The sequence below is a fragment of the Phocoena phocoena genome, chromosome 20, assembly GCF_963924675.1.
Source record: "Phocoena phocoena chromosome 20, mPhoPho1.1, whole genome shotgun sequence".
Classification (NCBI taxonomy): Eukaryota; Metazoa; Chordata; class Mammalia; order Artiodactyla; family Phocoenidae; genus Phocoena; species Phocoena phocoena.
The window spans coordinates 23,149,552-23,170,026 of record NC_089238.1 but is presented as its reverse complement, the minus strand read 5'-3'; the positions used below and the strand labels follow the sequence as shown (position 1 = coordinate 23,170,026).

The following is a 20,475-nucleotide window of genomic DNA, read 5'->3' as shown; positions in this document are numbered from 1 at the left end:
TGGTTTCAGTTTGTTGATTTCTTACTTTCCCTTTCTGCCTGGTTTTGTATTAGTTGCTTAAATACTGTGAATTATAAATTTAAAAATTGGTAAATTGTTACGCCCGTGAATCAGGAGGAAAGGTATAATCACAAAATTTTGACCAGTTCTGTATCACCTGACTGGGATGATATGCCTTGGGGAATAGTGTCCTCTATCAAGATACATTGGTACAGATGGTTGTCATATTTGCTGAATTGTCAAATATCTAACGTTACCCTAGATTTTTGTTGTTGTTGTTGTTGTTTTTGCGGTACGCGGGCCTCTCACTGTTGTGGCCTCTCCCGTTGCAGCGCACAGGCTCCGGACTTGCAGACTCAGCGGCCATGGCTCACGGGCCTAGCCGCTCTGCGGCACGTGGGGTCTTCCCGGACCGGGGCACGAACCTGTGTCCCCTGCATCGTCAGGCGGACTCTTAACCACTGCGCCACCAGGGAAGCCCCCCTTTTTTTTTTTTGGCTGTGCCTCATGGCTTGCAGGATCTTAGTTCCCCAACCAGGGATTGAACCCAGGCCCTTGGCAGTGAAAGCACAGAGTCCTAACCATTGGACTGCCAGGGAATTCCCTAGTTTTTCTTTTCTTTTTTTTAATGTATTTTATTTATTTTTATTTTTGGCTGTGTTGGGTCTTCATTGCTGTGGGCAGGCTTTCTCTAGTTGTGACGGGCGGGGGCTACTCTTTGTTGCGGTGCGTGGGCTTCTCATTGCTGTGGCTTCTCTTGTTGCAGAGCATGGGCTCTAGATGCGCAGGCTTCAGTAGTTGTGGCTTGTAGGCTCAGTAGTTATGGCTCACAGGCTCCAGAGCGCAGGCTCAGTAGTTGTGGCACACGGGCTTAGTTGCTCCACGTCATGTAGGATCTTCCTGAACCAGGGCTCGAACCCGTGTCCCCTGTACTAGCAGGTGGATTCCCAACCACTGCGCCACCAGAGAAGGCCCTAATTTTTCTTTTTGATCAGAAATCTTCTGGGTTTTTTGTTTTTTAAAAACGGTTCAAAATCCATTCCTCTAACTCTGATCCAGTGCCAGGATGTTAAGAGTTTGAAGGAAGGATTGTTCCTACATAGCATGAGATCTTCAACACTGCCAGCAACCAAAGAAAGGGAGGGGAAATTAAAGTTGTTGAGAGAAGACAGAGGAAACAAAGGTCAACAAGGATACGGGAAACCAAAGATGAAGATGTATGATTAGATTATAAGATGTAAACAGCGTAAGATGACAAGAACTCTTTGTATGTTGGTGACTTTGGGTAGTAGATGCTGGGTACATGCTACTGAGTGAACAATGGCTTGACCATCTACCAGTCACTTAATAGCAATCTCTTCAGTGCCTCCATCTCCCTCACCCCTAGACATCCTTTAAGTCACCAATTGCAGTTGACTCTATATCTGAATCATGTTATAAATATCTCCTCCTTCCCATTTACACTACCACTGCTCTGCTTCAAGACCGTATCATCTTTGCTTCCTAAATGACCTCTCTTTTTAAAAATTTAGACTCCACACAGCCATCAAGATTAGTGGTCTGAAACACAGATGTGATAATGTCACTCTCTAGTTTAAAAACTCACAGTGATTTCTCCTTGTAGTCAAAGGTCCAGACTCTTTAGCATGGTATTCAAGGCTTTTTACAGTTGGATCTCATCCTACTATTTCTAACCTGATGTACCGCTTTCCCCTCCACATGCTAACTGTACTACTGTACTCAGAATTTCACTAATATCGCCTATAGATAAGTGCTCATGGCTCCATGTTTTTGTCTAAGCTGTTTCTTTCTCCCTCTCCTGGGTAGAAGTTCTATCCAGTCCCACTAGAACATACCTTTTTTTTCTAAAGCTTTCCTCTATTCCTCTTAACCCCCAGCTGAATGAATGGTTCCCTTTTCTGCTTCAATTGTGCTTTCTGTTATGACCCCTGTTAAACTCCTTTCACCTTGTATTGTGGATTGTCTTTGACAATAGGTTGACTCCTTAAGGATGGCAGTTTGTCCTAAAATCTATCATTTATTTAGCAGAATGCCTGGCACATATAAAGGGCTTTGTGCAATGTGCATCACCTCATTTAATCTTCGCAACAACCTTGTGATGTTGGTGTTATTAGCACAACATCCCCGTTTTACAAATAAGTAAACTGAGTTGGAAAGGCGTTACAGCTGGTACAGAGCAAAACTTGAACCCCAACCTGGATCCACCAAACTCCTGAAGTCCATTCTCTTTTAACTGTTTTGCTGTATTTCTCCCCTGCCTCAATCTGTGTATCCTCGGTGCCTGGTATCCAGTAGGTACTCTGTTTGTGCTTGCTGACCGAATGAATAATAAAAACTCCAGTTTACACAGGAGGCTGATAGTGTGGTTTCCATTGAAAGGGAGAGTAAAAGATATCAGTGCATCATTCTTAAAAATAACATGTTATCTTCAAAACACAAACATATACAAAACAATATATTGTTCATTGGGTATCAGAAATGTTAAACTTGGGGGCGGGGGGTGGGGAGAAGCTCCATTTTCTAAATAATGCTAGCTTTCGTAATGCAGGACACAGCGCTGTACCGCACAGCTATAGAGTGTCTTAAATTGATTTCTAGGAAACTGCTGCCCCCTTACTTCTGTCTTTATTATGAGTGTTCTCACAAGTCAAATAATCTAATTGAACTTTTACTGGCATAATACATTGCAAAGCTAGCCATTATGCATGTAAAGTCTTTGAGGAGACAGTAAAATAAATACAGGATAATTGGGGTCAGCTTAGTTTGTTGTTAAAAAAAAAGTATGTGTTTTTTAATCCATCATAAATTGAAAATGTACTATTAGTGCTTGTATAAATGAGTATAATACCAATTACATTTTTTCTTGGGTTCTCTTAAGTGTCAAATAGTAACTCAACATAACATTTAACACTTAAAAATCTTGAGAGTGAATGTTAGTAAGAAATAGGGAGTTTTAGTTCATCTTTTTTTTGTCACCTGATTTTTCTTATAAACTTGGTAAAATCTAATGTAGATTCAACTTTTTAACTTCTCTTCTCTTTTATTTCTCTAGTGTTGTTAATAACAATACTTGTAGTGGAAGGGATTGCTGTGGCCCAAAAGACCCAAGGTAAAAGACCTTACAGTGCTAATTTACTGCATGTTCAGGACAGTGGGATGGCTTATTTGGAAGAATTTCAACTTTTGAGTACTATTTCCATAATCCCTCTGGGGTGTTCCAGTGACCTAAGGCTTTCCATCAACCTGTCAGCCTCAGTTCGGCTAGGTTCAGCTGCAGTTAGCTAGAGTAAATTGTTAACATAAAGTCTTGCATTGATAAATTTAAAAAATTGGCATAACTAGTGACTCCTAGAACACTATGGATTATGTCCAAAAATCAAATGAGATTCATGCTTTATCACTAAGCAAAAATAAAAATCCCTTTTTCCAGTGTAGACAAATGAAACATTTCCATCAATAGCTTATTCAAAGCCCTGGGGACCTGTTCTAATTGTCCTTGTTTATGAAAGAGGATTAGCTAGTGTGAGTTTTGAGTCAGATATTCATGTCAGAGTTTAGTACATTTCCTAAATAACCTGACTTATTTTTATTTTCATCAAAGTTATACATACACATGACAAAAGTCAAAGCATTCTAAAAAGTTAATTAGGAAAAATCAGTCCCCCAGCCTATCACCCCATTTCTCCATGGAGATAGCCACTCTTAGCTGATTCTTTTGGTATTTTCCTGCATACTTCTATTCTTCTATACTTCTATACTTCTATATACCATACAGCTCTTCTTGGTTATTTCAGTTTCAGGTAGTAGAAAATAATTTTCCCACCATGTGGGATGAGAATTGATCTGTTTCATGCACCTCCTCTTCACCACCTACCACATACAAGTGTTCTTTTAACTTTGTGCCACAGCACCCGCATCAGTATTGTTATAATTCTGGTTACATCTCTTCAGGGTTTACGTCAAGTCACCCGTTGGGCTTTTTCAATATGAAAATTTTGTCTTTGGATGTAGGAAATTTTTCTTTCCCTTTTTTCTTGTTTAATTTTTAAAATTCCCTTTTCTCCATTTTTCTCTCTTCTGTCTTCAAGGAGCTCTTATTATTAAGTTACTTTTTTAAAAAATCTTTTCTGTTTTCCATTTCTCTTTTAACTGTTTTCTTCTCAGTAGTCTACACTGAGACTTCCTCAACTTTATCTGCTAAACCAAGAATTGGAAAACTTTTTTCTATAAAGGGCCAGATAGTAATCATTTAAGGTTTTGAAGACCTTTGTAGTCGAAGGAGCACCTATTCAGATCTGCAGTTGCAGGGTGAAAACAGCCATAGACAGTACAGTACGCATGGGTACAGTATGAATGGGCATAGATATAGTCCAGTGAGCTTGATTTACAATAACAGGCAGCAGGCCAGATTTGGTCCAGGGCCATAGTTTATGGACCTCTGCTCCAAACGTGATATTTTTTCATTTCTTCTATTTTTAAAAGCTTTCATTTGTTTTCTAAATGTTCTGTTTTTTAGAGTATGCCTTGTACTTGTCTTATTGATACACATTTGACCCTTGAACAATGCAGGGGTGAGCGGTGTTGATCCCCACATAGTCAAAACCTGCCTCTGTATTCGCGGTTCCGCATCCTCACATTCAGCTGACTGCAGACCAACTAGTGAGCGCACCCACGCGGTTCAATCCCATGTTGTTCAAGGGTCAACTGTACTCTCTTGTTCTCTGAGGAGATTAAATGATCGTTTTGTTTAGTGCTTTTTTTTAATATTCTATAATCTTTGTATCCTCAGAGTTGCTTTTTTGTTTGTTTTTAATCTGTTTTTCATATTAGAGGCTTTCCTCAAATGTCTGGTGCTCCTTGCATGCCTTTCATAGTTATGAGAGGAGCATGCAGATCTTCTCGTTAGCTGTCTGCAAGTGTAGACAGGGCTTCTTTACTGCCACCCTCCCTGGTGAGTGACCAAGTCCACATCCTTGAGTCTTTTTCTTTGGGCTTATTAGATTCCCCAGAAAAGATTAAGATTCCATTTCCTGCTTAGAGGCTCTACATCTGATCAAGAGGCCTTTGGGAAGTTGAGTGGGGGAAGAGACGGGAGGTGTGGTTCAGCATGTTAACATTCACCTCATCTCCCTGTTTTCAGGTTGGTATTTTTACCCTCAGCTGTGCCTGGTGTCTCCTGGTCCAGCAACCCTGTTGTACCTTCTCCAAAGAAATAGTCTCATTTTCTGATATGGTGATAGAGCAGCAGCTACTTAGATTTGTGGAGTAGGGGAGGGTATTAGAAATCAGATTGATTCCAAAGAGACTTTTAACCAAGCCTCATGTTTTTAAAAAGCCCAGCTTCACCACCTCCTCGCCCACTGCCAGAGATACCTAGTGCTGCCAGTTGTTATTATTGCATCCACCTCTTTGTACTTATGGGTTTATGCCCTTAAAAAAATTGTTTACTGTCGTTTAAGTGGACTTTGAAGAAGGAGCAGAGCCAAATGCATGTGTTCAATCTACAACCTTTAACTAAAATAAAATCCCTTGGTAATCTTTGAATCTTATTTGACTTCGTGCTAAACTAAATGTAGAGGTACCACACCAGAGATAAATTCCTGGGGTCCTTTTATTTTTATGTCAGAATTGAATTTTATAGAGTTTTACTGATATATCAGATTCTCCCACATGGTTTTGCCCTTGTAAAATCTACGCATTTTATTTCCCCGTTCTTATACATGGCAAACTTGTCCTCTAGAGCAAATGCTTCTAGCCAGCACAGCATACCATCTTCACCTTCATTTCACTTCTATATTCAATTTGTTATGCTGAATTTGTCAGTGGTTCTTAAAAATTATATATATGTGTGTGTAACAGAGTGGGCAGTTGTTTGGGGAAGCTGTGGGGGGAACTATAAGTGATGTTTTACATGTTTCCCTAAGATGGACAAAATATTGGAATCAAGCACATTCCTGCAACCCAGTGTGGCATTTGGGTTCGAACCAGCAATGGAGGTCATTTTGCTTCACCAAATTATCCTGACTCATATCCACCAAACAAGGAATGTATCTACATTTTGGAAGGTATTTGACCAATTTCTGTCTTTCGTTGGATGAATTTTTACTTATTGTAAAACTAAATATATTGGTTAAGTGCCCTGGTTAAACCAGTTTGAACAAAATTTAAATATGTATTTTAATTAAACTGTAGTCATTATAAATATTTCTTAATACTGACATTAAGAAAATAATGGTTGAAATTTTATAGGAATTTTGGATCTCCTAAAATATAATTTAACTAGATGCATCAGTATATAGGAGAAACTTCTCTGATAAGAAACCTAAGCTTACTGGTATCTCTTATTAGCCTTTCTGCAAATTTATGTCCATAGTTACATTATATGTTTCTTTCATTTCTTCTGTTTTTCTATTCATCATGGTACATTGTATCTCATGAACTAAGCATTAACTTCTCAACTCTAATTTTAATCAATTAAGTACATTCAATTTAATAAATAACATATGCCAAAGGGAAAGATTACTGTAGTTCTACGGAGTAGCATTATTATTATATTATTAATATACAATATAACATTTATCATGAATTTTATATATAACAGTTCTCATTATGATCCTCATCTATGAAACAGTAGCAGAGCAGTTGTTGTGCTTTTCTCACTTGTGTCAGGCCATTTTTACTTTTTCTTGTTTGCGTTGCCCTAATTTGCTTACTCTTATTTTCTAGCTGCTCCACGTCAAAGAATAGAGTTGACCTTTGATGAACATTATTATATAGAACCATCATTTGAATGTCGGTTTGATAACTTGGAAGTTCGAGATGGGCCGTTTGGTTTCTCTCCACTTGTAGATCGTTACTGTGGTGTGAAAAGCCCTCCATTAATTAGATCAACAGGGAGATTCATGTGGATTAAGTTCAGTTCTGATGAAGAACTTGAAGGACTAGGATTTCGAGCAAAATATTCGTTTATTCCAGGTAAAGAAGTTATTGTTTCAGTGGCTAGGTCTCACTCTGGTTTTAGAATCTTAAGGCTAGAAAAGAGATAATTCAGTCAAGGTAATCAAATCAAGGCTTTAAAGAAGTTAGAAAGGTCAAAGGGAAATCAGTCCATGAATAAATAAAAACTTAACAAAAAATTAGAAATAAAACTATGTCACTTGAATTTTGAAGTATATCATAGATGGTGTCTCATTATTTCTTAGATTTCTATATGTTTTATAGCATATATCAAATGCCAAAGATATCACAAATAAATACATTTAAAAAATAAGTCAACAAATTGTCTTATTTTCATGATCTATACCAAAAATTATTTTGGCAGGTTTTTTCCATTGGAAAGATTCAATTACTCATTTGAATAAACAGTCTCTAGAAAATACTGAGGAATAGAAAGAATAGCACTCTGCACTTGGAGGCAAAAGATCTGGGTGTGAATCCTTTCTCTGCCACCTACTAGCTATAAAATTTACTATTAAGCACAGAGCTGTGCCTAAGAGTTGCTGTTGCTAAGATGGGAATATCTTCCTGAGGCCACCATAACTAATTCCCAGAAACTTGGCAGCTGAAGACAACAGTAGTTTATTTTCTCAGAGTTCTGGAGGCCAGAATCCAGCAGGGTCATCTTCCCTGTGGGAACTCCAGGGGAGAATCCATTCCTAGCCTCTTGCTTCTTGTGGCTGCCCCAGCATTCCTGGACGTGTGGCCTCATCACTCCAATCTCTGCCTCCATCTTCACATCCCCTGTCTTCTCAGAATCCTTAGCTTAATCACATCCTTTGCCTTAAAATGTAATATTCACTTTTTTTAATCTTATAAGGTAGTATTCATAGGTTATGATGATTAGGATGTGGACATATATTTGGGTGGTGGGAGAGCACGCCCACCTATCAGCATACTCTATCTTACCTACCACACGGTTATGTGGGAACACTTTATAGTCCTCAAAGCCTGTCTTCTGTAAAGATATGCATATCCCTAATGTGACAGCACAAAGATACACTAGTTATTGCTCCTGTCTTCCAAGAGTTTACAAACTTAATAAGATGAAAAAGTAACTTAAAATTATATAATCTTTTTGCTTTTATTTATGTTTTCGTGCAAGAAATTTGCTAACTTAAAAAAATTAAATCATATCCAAATGAAAATATCCATAACCTTATCACCCTGTAAATAAAAAACCGGTATTAACAATATGGTGTGTATCCCTTCAGATGTTTTTCTATATCTGTTTATTTTGTTTATTTTCTATAACAGAGATCATGCTGTTCTTTCAGCTAGATTACCAGCTTTTTTGCCTGAACAATGTAGTCACCTTTTTTTTCCCTGTTAGTAAATGTGTCAATGGTATTTTTAAGTGTCACTTCAGTATTTATGTCCTCAATGTCAAAACGATAACATTTTCAAAAAGTAAAATTTATGCTTTTTTTTTTTTAGAACAGTTTTTAGGCTCACAGCAAAACTGAGCAGAAAGTACAGAGTTACCATATACCTCCTAACCACCCACACACACACACAGCTACCTCCAAAACCTAAAATGAACATCCTGCACTAGGGGTACATTTGTTACAACTGATGAACCTGCATTGACACATCATCACCGAAGTCCATAAACAGAGGGTTCACTCTGTTTTTTGATTTTTTTTTTTTTCCAGCCATCCGTATACATATATCCCCTCCTTTTTGGATTTCCTTCCCATTTGGGTCACCACAGAGCATTGAGTAGAGTTCCCTGTACTATACAGCAGGCTCTCATTAGTTATCTATTTTACACATAGTATCAATAATGTATATATGTCAATCCCCATCTCCCAATTCATCCCACCACCCTCCCCCCTTGGTATCCATACCTCTGTTCTCTAGGGTTCACTCTTAGTGTCGTACATTCTGTGGGTTTGGACAAATGTATAGTGACATATGTCTGCCATTACAGTATTATACAGAGTATTCCCACTGCTCTAAAAATCCTGTGGGCTCCACCTATTCATCCCTCCCACCCCAACCCCTGACAACCACTGATCTTTTTACTGTCTCCATAGTTTTGCCCTTTCCAGAACGTCATACGGTTGGAATCATACAGTATGTAGGCTTTTCAGATTGGCTTCTTTCACTTAATAATATTTACTTAACGTTCCTCCATGTTTTTTCATGGCTTGGTAGCTTGTTTCTTTTTAGTGCAGAATAATATTTCGTTGTATGGATGTACTACAGTTTGTTTATCCATTCTGTTGAAGGATATCTTGGCTGCTTCCAGGTTTTAGCAACCACAGATAAACCTGCTGTAGACATCCATATGCAGGTATTTGTGTGGACAAGTTTTTAACTCATTTGGCTAAGTACCATGGCGTGCAATTGCTGGATCATATTAAAATTTGTCTTTAGTTTTTATTTAAATGGATTGTGCTGGTGGTGGCACAACATTGTGAATGTACTTAATGCCACTGAATTTTACACTTAAAAATGAGTAAAAGGATAAATATTATGTTATATGTTTTACTACAATAAAAATAAATTTTAAAAATTACAAACAGGAGTCTAAAAAAGCTTAATTTGAAAATTCAGATAGAAGACATATATATCAACCCACCAGAATGAAAAAATTGCTAGTCTAAAAGATCTCAGAATTTTTAATTAGCCTGTTTAAACCTATTTTAATTCACAGTTTATTGTATGTAACTGGTTGCTCAATTCTTGTTAAAATTGTTTTCTTTGTTGTTTTGGCCATGCCATGTGGCATGCGGGATCTTCCCAACCAGGGATCGAACCTGTGTCCCCTGCAGTGGAAGCGCAGAATCTTAACCACTGACTTTCTGCATGGTTATCAAAGTACATGTTGAAAAAAAGTAAGAGTAAAATTTTTAGCTTAATCTAGGATACGTCACAGAGACTGTTCTTTTTTAACTTAATAATCTAAACCCAACCTCCCTAAATAAAAGGGAGTGACAGCACTTCAGCAATTTTGCAGAGGAATGTCAAAGAGAAATCTAAATTTAAACAGCATTAGAGTAGAAAGTCATAGCAACTATCTGGCAGGTGAATCAGAATTTCTTCACAGGTAGGAAAGAATTCTAGGACATTGTCATTATTGCACTAAAATTTCCAGAATTATCCCAGTTACTTCCGGGACGTAGCAATCCATTAAGAGCCTCTCCCTCAACAAATATCACCAGTAGCTCAGATAATTTCATTTATTTAGAAGATACTAATTTCTCATCATCGTTAGTAAGTTTCATCCGTATTTACAAATACTTAGACAAAATTTACTTTATATGACTTTAAATAACTAGACAGCTATGATTTAGCTATTTATGAATTGTCTATTTATTTTGACTTTTTTTTTTCTTTTAGTGGTAAAATTGTGGTATCATCAGCCACACTATAAAGGCAAGAAAGAGTAAGAAAGAAAAATGTTACAGTAAGAAAAACTGTCTAGAGAATTAGAATCTAGTCCTGATGTTGCCATTATATGGTCTAAAAAAGTCATAATCTCTCTGATTCAGTTTCCTCATCTATAAAACAGAATAGTACATGATCTTCTTGATGTTATTGTCATTAGCATAATATTAAACATAAGGTCTGTAGAAACTCTGAAGTACTATAAAATGCAAATATAAGGTAATATAGTATAGAAATCCTTAGCATTTTATTATAATTTATATTTTAACCATAAGCCATATGAAGTTGCTCTCATGATACATAAAACTAATAGAAGAAAAAGAACTGCATTTCTTCAAAGAATCTTTACATATAAAGTTGCCTGGCTTTGTTTTTTAATATTTTTAAAAGCATTATTCAAATGATTAAGATGTTTGTTTTTTCTTTCAGGCAGTCTAAACTTATTTGCAAAAATCTGACTCTATATAGGACTTTGTAATGTCTTTTGATACTAAAGTGTCAATCAGTTCAGTTAATTGATTTAGTTCATAAAAATCAAATACCTGGCCAGCTTAATTAAATCAGTTATTTTGATATAAACTATTGGTTGTCAGTTTTCTATGAACTATTTCATAGGGCAGACTATCCTATATATCATCTAGTCATCTCTCTTTTTCCTGCCATTGTGAAAAAAACAACTTACTAGCTGCTACTGTGGTGGGATAAATTATATGTAACATAAAATTCACTATCATATACCTTTTAAGTGTACAAGTCAGTGGCATTAAGTACACTTAACAATGTTGTGCAACCATCACACCGTGCATTTCCAGAACTTTTTTTGTCATCCCAAGCTGAAACTCTGTCCCCATTAAACACTTAACTCCCTATCCCTCCCTCCCTACAGTCTCTGAATTCGACTAATCTAGGGACCTCAATTAAGGGAATCATATAGTGTCCTTAACTGTCTGGCTTATTTTACTTAGCATCATGTTTCCACAGACATCCATGTTGTAGCGTGTGTCAGAATTTCATTCCTTTTTAAGGTTGGATAATATTCCATTGTATTATTTATACTACATTTTGTTTACTCATTCATCCATCAATGGACTAGCTACTGCAGTTGACATAGAGTTGTGAGTTTTCAGGTAGCATAAATAAGTTTTTAGTTCATAATTGGATCAAAAGTATAAAGGTTATCATTTTTAAAATATCGATCCTATAAGTGAGCACCTCAGTATGCTCATAAATAGCCAGTGGTCTGTAGTTTACACAAATGAAAGCTTTCTCTTGCTTTGTTAAGTATAGCATTAGATATAACGTAAGACATTAATCCTTAAAGTAACGCTAAACTACCTCAATGCCAATGACTTTCTTCTTTTCTCTGTTACAGATCCAGACTTTACTTACCTAGGAGGTATTTTAAATCCCATCCCAGGTTTAGTATATTACCTCTTTTTCCTCATGGCATCTTTGATCAGTCTTATTTTCCTTTGAACATCATTCATCTGTTCTTTCTAGATTGCCAGTTTGAGCTGTCAGGAGCTGACGGAATAATACGTTCTAGTCAGGTAGAACAAGAGGAAAAAACAAAACCTGGCCAAGCAGTTGATTGCATCTGGACGATTAAAGCTACTCCAAAAGCTAAGGTAGTATTAAGTATGCAGTCACTTCGAAGAAGAACATAATAAGATGTGATTTGTATAATGTATTATTTTGGTTCATGCAGATACTTATTATTTAAACTGACGTTACAACTTTTTAAAAATTTTATTTCAGTCACATTATTGAACACCTAGCATCTCAGCATTGTTGTAGTTAAATAAACTACAACATAAACTTCAGGAATGTCACGCATACATTAATATTCTTATTTTAAGATTCTTAAAATCTGTGTGTTCCTAATTGGAGAGTATAGGTATTGATCAGTGTGATCATAGATTCATAAACACCTCTATGAGGAGGTAAAATAGGCCATAGACGTTAAAGTTAAGTATCATCTTAGTTCTCTTCTTACCATGCTGTCCTCTGCTAATCATATAGAGTTTTTATTGGAAAGTACCACAGGGAAGGATGTTTTTAAATAACTGACAGGTTGAGACTGGTTGCTGACTACTGCTTTTTTGCTTTTAGTTTGTACTTCTAGGAATAGTAACAGTTAAAATTATATTTATTGTTTATATATGTAACCAGAAAAGAAAGAGGGTAGGAGAATTTAAAGAATTAAGAAAATCAAATTTAAAGTTTCTGGTAATATGATGGATGAGATAACCTGAAAACCTACCTATTACAAAACACTTAGAAACATTGGATAAAATATAACAGATATCCTTTTAAAACCATAGATAAGCTCCAAAAAAGAAGATAATTCTTATGAACTAGAGTGAAAGAGCTATAAATCAGAGCAGTAAACTGAAATCGATGGTACAAATGCCCCTTGCTGATTTCAGTAACCTATGACTACTCAAGGGTAGATATTGCAGGAGCTTGGCATCACCCACACTGAGACAAATAAAAGGCCTAGGGTTCGTGTGGCCTTTGAGAGGACTGCCACATGAAGCTGGAGCCCTCAAAGGGAGATTATTGCCATGAAATGGTAGATTAGAAAAACTCTTCCACTAGCGCAAATTGGTAAAAAAGAAGCTTATCCTGGGCTCAGTCTTAAGATGCGGGTGAGGCTGAGGTCTCCCCTAACCAGTTTATACCTATATCTTTATTACAGTTTGGGATGTGAACTTACATTCCATGCTCAGCCCAGGAACCACTTAGCCCCAAAATGAACAAAATGGTCCTGGACTTATTAAACCTTTTGAGGCACCTGAAAAGATAAATACAAAATAACCATGTAGGCTACAGGATTGCTATAGCTAAAACACTGCTGAAGTAAGCTTACAACCTAAAATTAGAAAACATAGGTGAACAACCCACCATGAGTGAGTTAACAGGCATAACAGCAAGAAGTTTCTTAGATCCCCAAGAACTGAAGTCTTAAATATCCTACATTAGTAATCAAAAGAATGAGAAAGAAAAGTACCAAGTATGCTTTAAAAATAACCAAATGGAACTTACTCAAGTAAAAATTATAGTATTGAAAGACAAATTTGAGAAAATTACCCAGAAAGTAGTTTGAGGATGGGAGACAGTGGCAATTTATTAAGAAACTTGGAAGAAATGACAATAGAATTACGTTTTCAAAGTGCTAAGGAAAAAAAATTAACTGGCAATCTAAAATTCAAAAATTCCATGTCCAACTAATCTGTCTTTCAAGAATGAGGGCAAGGGTTCAAAATGGCGGAGTAAAAGGGCGTGCTCTCACTCCCTCTTTTGAGAGCACCAGAATCACAACTAACTGCTGAACAGTCATCGACAGGAAGACACTGGAACTCACCAAAAAAGATACCCCACATCGAAAGACAAAGGAGAAGCTGCACTGAGATGGTTGGAGGGGCGCAATCACAATAAAATCAAATCCCATAACTGCTGGGTGGGTGACTCAGAAACTGGAGAACACTTACACCTCAGAAGTCCACCCACTGGAGTGAAGGTTCTGAGCCCCACGTCAGGCTTCCTAACCTGGGGGTCTGGCAATGGGAGGAGGAATTCCTAGAGAATCAGATTTTGAAGGCTAGCACGATTTGATTGCAGGACTTCAGCAGGACTGGGGGAAACAGAGACGCCACTCTTGGAGGGCACACACAAAGTAGTGTACACGTCGGGACCCAGGGGAAGGAGCAGTGACCCCATAAGAGACTGAACCACACCTACCTGCTAGTGTTGGAGGGTCTCCTGCAGAGGCGGGGGGTAGCAGTGTCTCACAGTGACACAAGGACACTGGCAGCCGAAGTTCTGGGAAGTATTCCATGGCGTAAGCCCTCCCAGAGTCCACCATTAGCCCCACCAAGGAGCCTGGGTAGGCTCCAGTGTTGGGTCACCTCAGGCAAAACAACCAACAGGAAAGGAGCCCAGACGGAACCATCAGCAGACAAGTGGATTAAAGTTTTATTGAGCTCTGCCCACCAGAGCAACAGAGAGCTCTACCCACCACCAGTCCCTCCCAGCAGGAAACTTCCACAAGCCTCTTAGATAGCCTCATCCACCAGAGGGCAGATACCAGAAACAAGAAGAACTACAATCCTGCAGCTTGTGGAACAAAAACCACATTCACAGAAAGATAGACAAGACAAAAAGGCAGAGGGCTATGTACCAGATGAAGGAACAAGATAAAACCCCAGAAAAACAACTAAATGAAGTGGAGATAGGCAACCTCCCAGAAAAAGAATTCAGAATAATGGTAGTGAAGATGATCCAGGACCTCAGAAAAAGAATGGAGGCAAAGATCGAGAAGATGCAATAAATGTTTAACAAAGACCTAGAAGAATTAAAGAACAAACACCTAGAAGAATTAAAGAACAAACCAACAGAGATGAACAGTACAATAACTGAAATGAAAAATACACTAGAAGGAATCAATACCAGAATAACTGAGGCAGAAGAACAGATAAGTGACCTGGAAGACAGAATGGTGGAATTCACTGCTGCAGGAGAAAATAAAGAAAAAAGAATGAAAAAAATGAAGACAGCCTAAGAGACCTCTGGGACAACATTAAATGCAACAACATTCACATCATAGGGGTCCAAGAAGGAGAAGAGAGAGAGAAAGGACCCGATAAAGTATTTGAAGAGATTATAGTTGAAAACTTCCCTAACATGGGAAGAGAAATAGCCATCCAAGTCCACGAAATGCAGAGAGTCCCAGGCAGGATAAACCCAAGGAGAAACGCCGAGACACATAGTAATCAAATTGGCAAAAATTAAAGACAAAGAAAAATTATTGAAAGCAGCAAGGGAAAAACGACAAATAACATACAAGAGAACTCCCATAAGGTTAACAGCTGATTTCTCAGCAGAAACTCTACAAGCCAGAAGGGAGTAGCATGACATATTTAAAGCAATGAAAGGGAAGAACCTACAACCAAGATTACCCAGCAAGGATCTCATTCAGATTCGATGGAGAAAGCAGAAGCTTTACAGACAAGCAAAAGCTAAGAGAATTCAGCACCACCAAACCAGCTAAAGGAACATTTAAACAGATGCTAAAGGAACTTCTCTACGTGGGAAACACAAGAGAAGAAAAGGACCTACAAAAACAAACCCATAACAAGAAAATGGTAATAGGAACATACATATCGATAATTACCTTAAACGTGAATGGATTAAATGATCCAACAAAAAGACACAGGCTCGCTGAATGGATACAAAAACAAGACCCATATATATGCTGTCTACAAGAGACCCACTTCAGACCAAGGGACACATACAGACTGAAAGTGTCTACAAGAGACCCACTTCAGACCAAGGGACACATACAGACTGAAAGTGAGTGGATGGAAAAATACTCCATGGAAATGGAAATCAAAAGAAAGCTGGAGTAGCAGTACTCATATCAGATAAAATAGACCTAAAGAATGTTATAAGAGACAAGGAAGGACACTACATAATGATGAAGGGACCAATCCAAGAAGATTATAAATATATATGCACCCAACATAGGAGCACCACAATGCATAAGGCAGATGCTAACAACTATAAAACAGGAAATTGACAGTAACACAATAATACTAAAGGACTTTAACACCTCACTTACACCAATGGACAGATCATCAAAACAGAAAATTAATAAGGAAACCCAAACTTTAAATGACACAATAGACCAGATAGATTTACTTGATATTTATAGGACTTTCCGTCCAAAAACAGCAGACTACACTTTCTTCTCAAGTTCAGATGGAACATTCTCCAGGAAAGATCACATCTTGCGTCACAAATCAAGCCTTGGTAAATGTAAGAAAGTTGAGATCATATCAGTCATCTTTTCTGACCACAGCACCATGAGATTAGAAATCAGTTACAGGGGAAAAAAACTTTAAAAACACAAACACGTGGAGGCTAAACAATACGTTACTACATAACCAATAGATCACTGAAGAAATCAAAGAGGAAATCAAAAAATACCTAGAGACAAATGACAATGAAAACATGACGATCCAAAGCCTATGGGATGCAACACAAGCAGTTCTAAGAGGGAGGTTTATAGCAATACAAGCCTATCTCAAGAAACAAGAAAAATCTCAAATCTAAGCTTACACCTAAAGGAACCAGAGAAAGAAGAAGAAACAAAACCCAAAGTTAGTAGAAGGAAAGAAGTCATAAAGATCAGAGCAGAAATAAATGAAATAGAAAAAAAGAAAACAATAAAACTAAAAGGTCAATAAAACTAAAACCTGGTTCTTTGAGAAGATAAACAAAATTGATAAAACATTAGCCAGACTCATCAAGAAAAAGAGGGAGAGGACTCAAATCAATAAAACTAGAAATGAAAAAAGAGAAGTTACAACAGACACCATCAAAATACAAAGCATCCTAAGAGACTACTACAAGCAATGCTATGCCAATAAAGTGGACAACCTGGAAGAAATGGAAAAATGCTTAGAAACGTATAACCTTCCAAGACAGAACCAGGAAGAAATAGAAAATATGAACAGTCCAATCACAAGTAATGAAATTAAAACTGTGATTAAAAATCTCCCAGGAGGGCTTCCCTGGTGGCGCAGTGGTTGAGAGTCCGCCTGCCGATGCAGTGGACACGAGTTCGTGCCCCAGTCCGGGAAGATCCCACATGCCGCAGAGCGGCTGGGCCCGTGAGCCATGGCTGCTGGGCCTGCGCGTCCGGAGCCTGTGCTCCTCAACGGGAGAGGCCACAACAGTGAGAGGCCCGCCTACCACAAAAAAAAAAAAAAAAATCCCCCAGGAAACAAAAGTCCAGGACCAGATGGCTTCACAGGTGAATTCTATCAAACATTTGGAGAAGAGCTAATACCCATCCTTCTCAAACTCATCCAAAAAATTGCAGAGGAAGGAACACTCCCAAACTCATTCTACGAGGCCACCATCACCCTGATACCAAAAGCAGACAAAGATGTCACAAAGAAAGAAAACTACAGGCCAATATCACTGATGAACATAGATGCAAAAATCCTCAACAAAATACTAGCAAACAGAATCCAACATACACATTAAAAGGATCATATGCAATGATCAAGTGAGATTTATCCCAGGGATGCAAAGATTCTTCATTATACACAAATCAATCAGTGTGATACACCATATTAACAAATTGAAGAATAAGAACCATATGATCATCTCAATAGATGCAGAAAAAGCTTTTGACAAAATTCAACACCCATTTATGATAAAAACTCTCCTGGAAGTGGGCATAGAGGGAACCTATCTCAACATAATAAAGCCCATATATGACAAACCTACAGCAAACCTCATTCTCAAGGGTGAAAAACTGAAAGCATTTCCTCTAAGATCACAAACAAGACAAGGATGTCCACTCTCGCCACTGTTATTCAACATAGTTTTGGAAGTCCTAGCTGTGGCAATCAGAGAAGAAAAACAAATAAAAGGAATACAAATCGGGGAAGAAGTAAAACTGTCACTGTTTTCAGATGACATGATGCTACACATAGAGAATCCTAAAGATGCCACCAGAAAAGTACTAGAGCTAATCAATGAATTTGGTGAAACTACAAGGTACAAAATTAATGCACAGAAATCTCTTGCATTCCTATACACTAATGATGAAAAATCTGAAAGAAATTCTCCCATTTACCATTGCAACAAAAAGAATAAAACACCTAGGAGTAAACCTACCTAGGGAGACAAAAGACCTGTATGCAGAAAACTATAATACACTGATGAAAGAAATTAAAGATGATACAAACAGATGGAGCGATGTGTACCATGTTCTTGGGTTGGAAGAAACAGTATTGTGAAAATGACTGTACTACCCAAAACAATCTGCAGATTCAGTGCAATCCCTATCAAATTACCAATGGCATTTTTTATAGAACTAGAACAAAAAATCTTAAAATATGTATGGAGACACAAAAGACCCCGAATAGCCACAGCAGTATTGAGGGAAAGAAATGAGCTGGAGGAATCAGACTCCCTGACTTCAGACTATACTACAAAGCTATAGTAATCAAGAGAGTATGGTACTGGCATAAAAACAGAAATACAGATCAATGGATCAGGATAGAAAGCCCAGAGATAAGCCCACGCACCTGTGGTCATCTGATCTATGACAAAGGATGCAAGGATATACAATGGAGAAAAGACAGTCTCTTCAATAAGTGGTGCTGGGAAAACTGGACAGCTACATGTAAAAGAATGAAATTAGAACACTTCCTAACACCATACACAAAAATAAACTCAAATGGATTAGAGAACTAAATGTAAGACTGGAAACTATAAAGCTCTTAGAAGAAAACGTAGGAAGAACACTCTGACGTAAATCACAGCAAGATCTTTTTTTGACCCACCTCTTAGAGTAATGGAAATAAAAACAAAAATAAACATATGGAACCTAATGAAAGTTAAAAGCTTTTGCACAGTAAAGGAAACTACAAACAAGACGAAAAGACAACCCTCAGAATGGGAGAAAATATTTGCAAATGAATCAATGGACAAAGGATTAATCTCCAAAATATGTAAACAGCTCATGAAGCTCAATATTAAAAAAACAAACAAGACAATCAAAAAATGGGCAGAAGGCCTAAATAGACATTTCTCCAAAGAAGACATACAGATGGCAAAGAAGCACATGAAAAGCTGCTCAACATCACTAATTATTAGAGAAATGCAAATCAAAACTACAATGAGGTATCACCTCACACCAGTCAGAATGGGCATCATCAGAAAATCTACAGACAACAAATGCTGGAGAGGGTGCAGAGAAAAGGGAACCCTCTTTCACTGTTGGTGGGAATATAAATTCATACAGCCACTATGGAGAACGGTTTGGAGGTTCCTTAAAGAACTAAAAATAGAATTACCATATGACCCAGCAATCCCACTACTGGGCATATAGCCAGAGAAAACCATAATTCAAAAACACACATGCACCCTAATGTTCATTGCAGCACTATTTACAATAGCCAGGTCATGGAAGCAACCTAAATGCCCATTGACAGACGAATGGATCAAGAAGTTGTGGTACATATATACAATGGAATATTCCTCAGCCATAATAAGGAACGAAATTGGGTCATTTGGAGAGATGTGGATGGATCTAGAGACTGTCATACAGAATGAAGTAAGGCAAAGAGAGAAAAACAAATATCATATATTAACACATATATGTGGAATCTAAAAAAATGGTACAGATGAACTGGTTTGCAGGGTAGAAATTGAGACACAGATGTAGAGAACAAAAGTATGGACACCAATGGTGGAAAGTGGGGTGGAGGGATGGTGTGATGAATTGGGAATTGGGATTGACATATATACACTAATATGTGTAAAATGGATGACTAAGAAGAACCTGCTGTGTAAAAAAATAAATAATATTCAAATAAAATGAATAAAATTCAAAAAAGAAACAATTAAAATGCTTCAACAATGACAGTGTAACATTCAAAAGGTCATTTACATATATCCAAATATGTATCACAAAATTATGTTAAAATTTGAGGAGTTATGGTTCCCTCACAGAAAAGCATTAATACAGCCATAAAACATAATTTATTCCAAAATAAATGTTTCAAATGGTAAAATTGAAATAAAAACTGGAAACAGTGTGTGGATTAAAAAAAAAATGAGGGCAAAATTAAGGTATTTGGGGGCAAAAATAATAATTGGACCAACTGCTATATTTAAAATCCAAGTAAATCCTGTTTTAGGTTAACTAAAGGAAATTTTGAAAATACAGAAATAGGAATAAAATAGATACTAAAAGAGCTGATACAGCTATTAAAATTGAAATCAAGATTGTCACGAATTCACAAGGAAGATATATTTTAAATTTTATGTATTAATATAGCCTCAAAATGTACAAAACATGAATTGACAGTTTCTGAGGAAAACTGACAAATCCACAATTATAGCATGTAATTTTTTTTGCCTCTCAGTAATTAATCAAGCATGCAAAAAAAAAAAATGTCAAGGCTTAGAAGATTTAAACAACACAGTTTGCCTAATGGAACATGATATTTTGACTTGCAACATCCAGAGAATTTT

General features: G+C 37.2%; 1 protein-coding gene across 1 annotated transcript in view; it reads left to right on the top strand.

The window, feature by feature from the left end:
* NETO2 (neuropilin and tolloid like 2) overlaps positions 1 to 20,475 on the top strand; it is a 67,696-nt gene that overhangs the window by 8,907 nt on the left and 38,314 nt on the right. The window contains exons 3-7 of the mRNA XM_065898795.1: positions 3,074 to 3,130; positions 5,946 to 6,086; positions 6,748 to 6,996; positions 11,786 to 11,830; positions 11,914 to 12,041. Of these exons, the coding sequence (XP_065754867.1) occupies positions 6,924 to 6,996; positions 11,786 to 11,830; positions 11,914 to 12,041 (246 nt within the window). The 5' untranslated portion in view covers positions 3,074 to 3,130; positions 5,946 to 6,086; positions 6,748 to 6,923. The remainder of the gene's footprint in view (positions 1 to 3,073; positions 3,131 to 5,945; positions 6,087 to 6,747; positions 6,997 to 11,785; positions 11,831 to 11,913; positions 12,042 to 20,475) is intronic.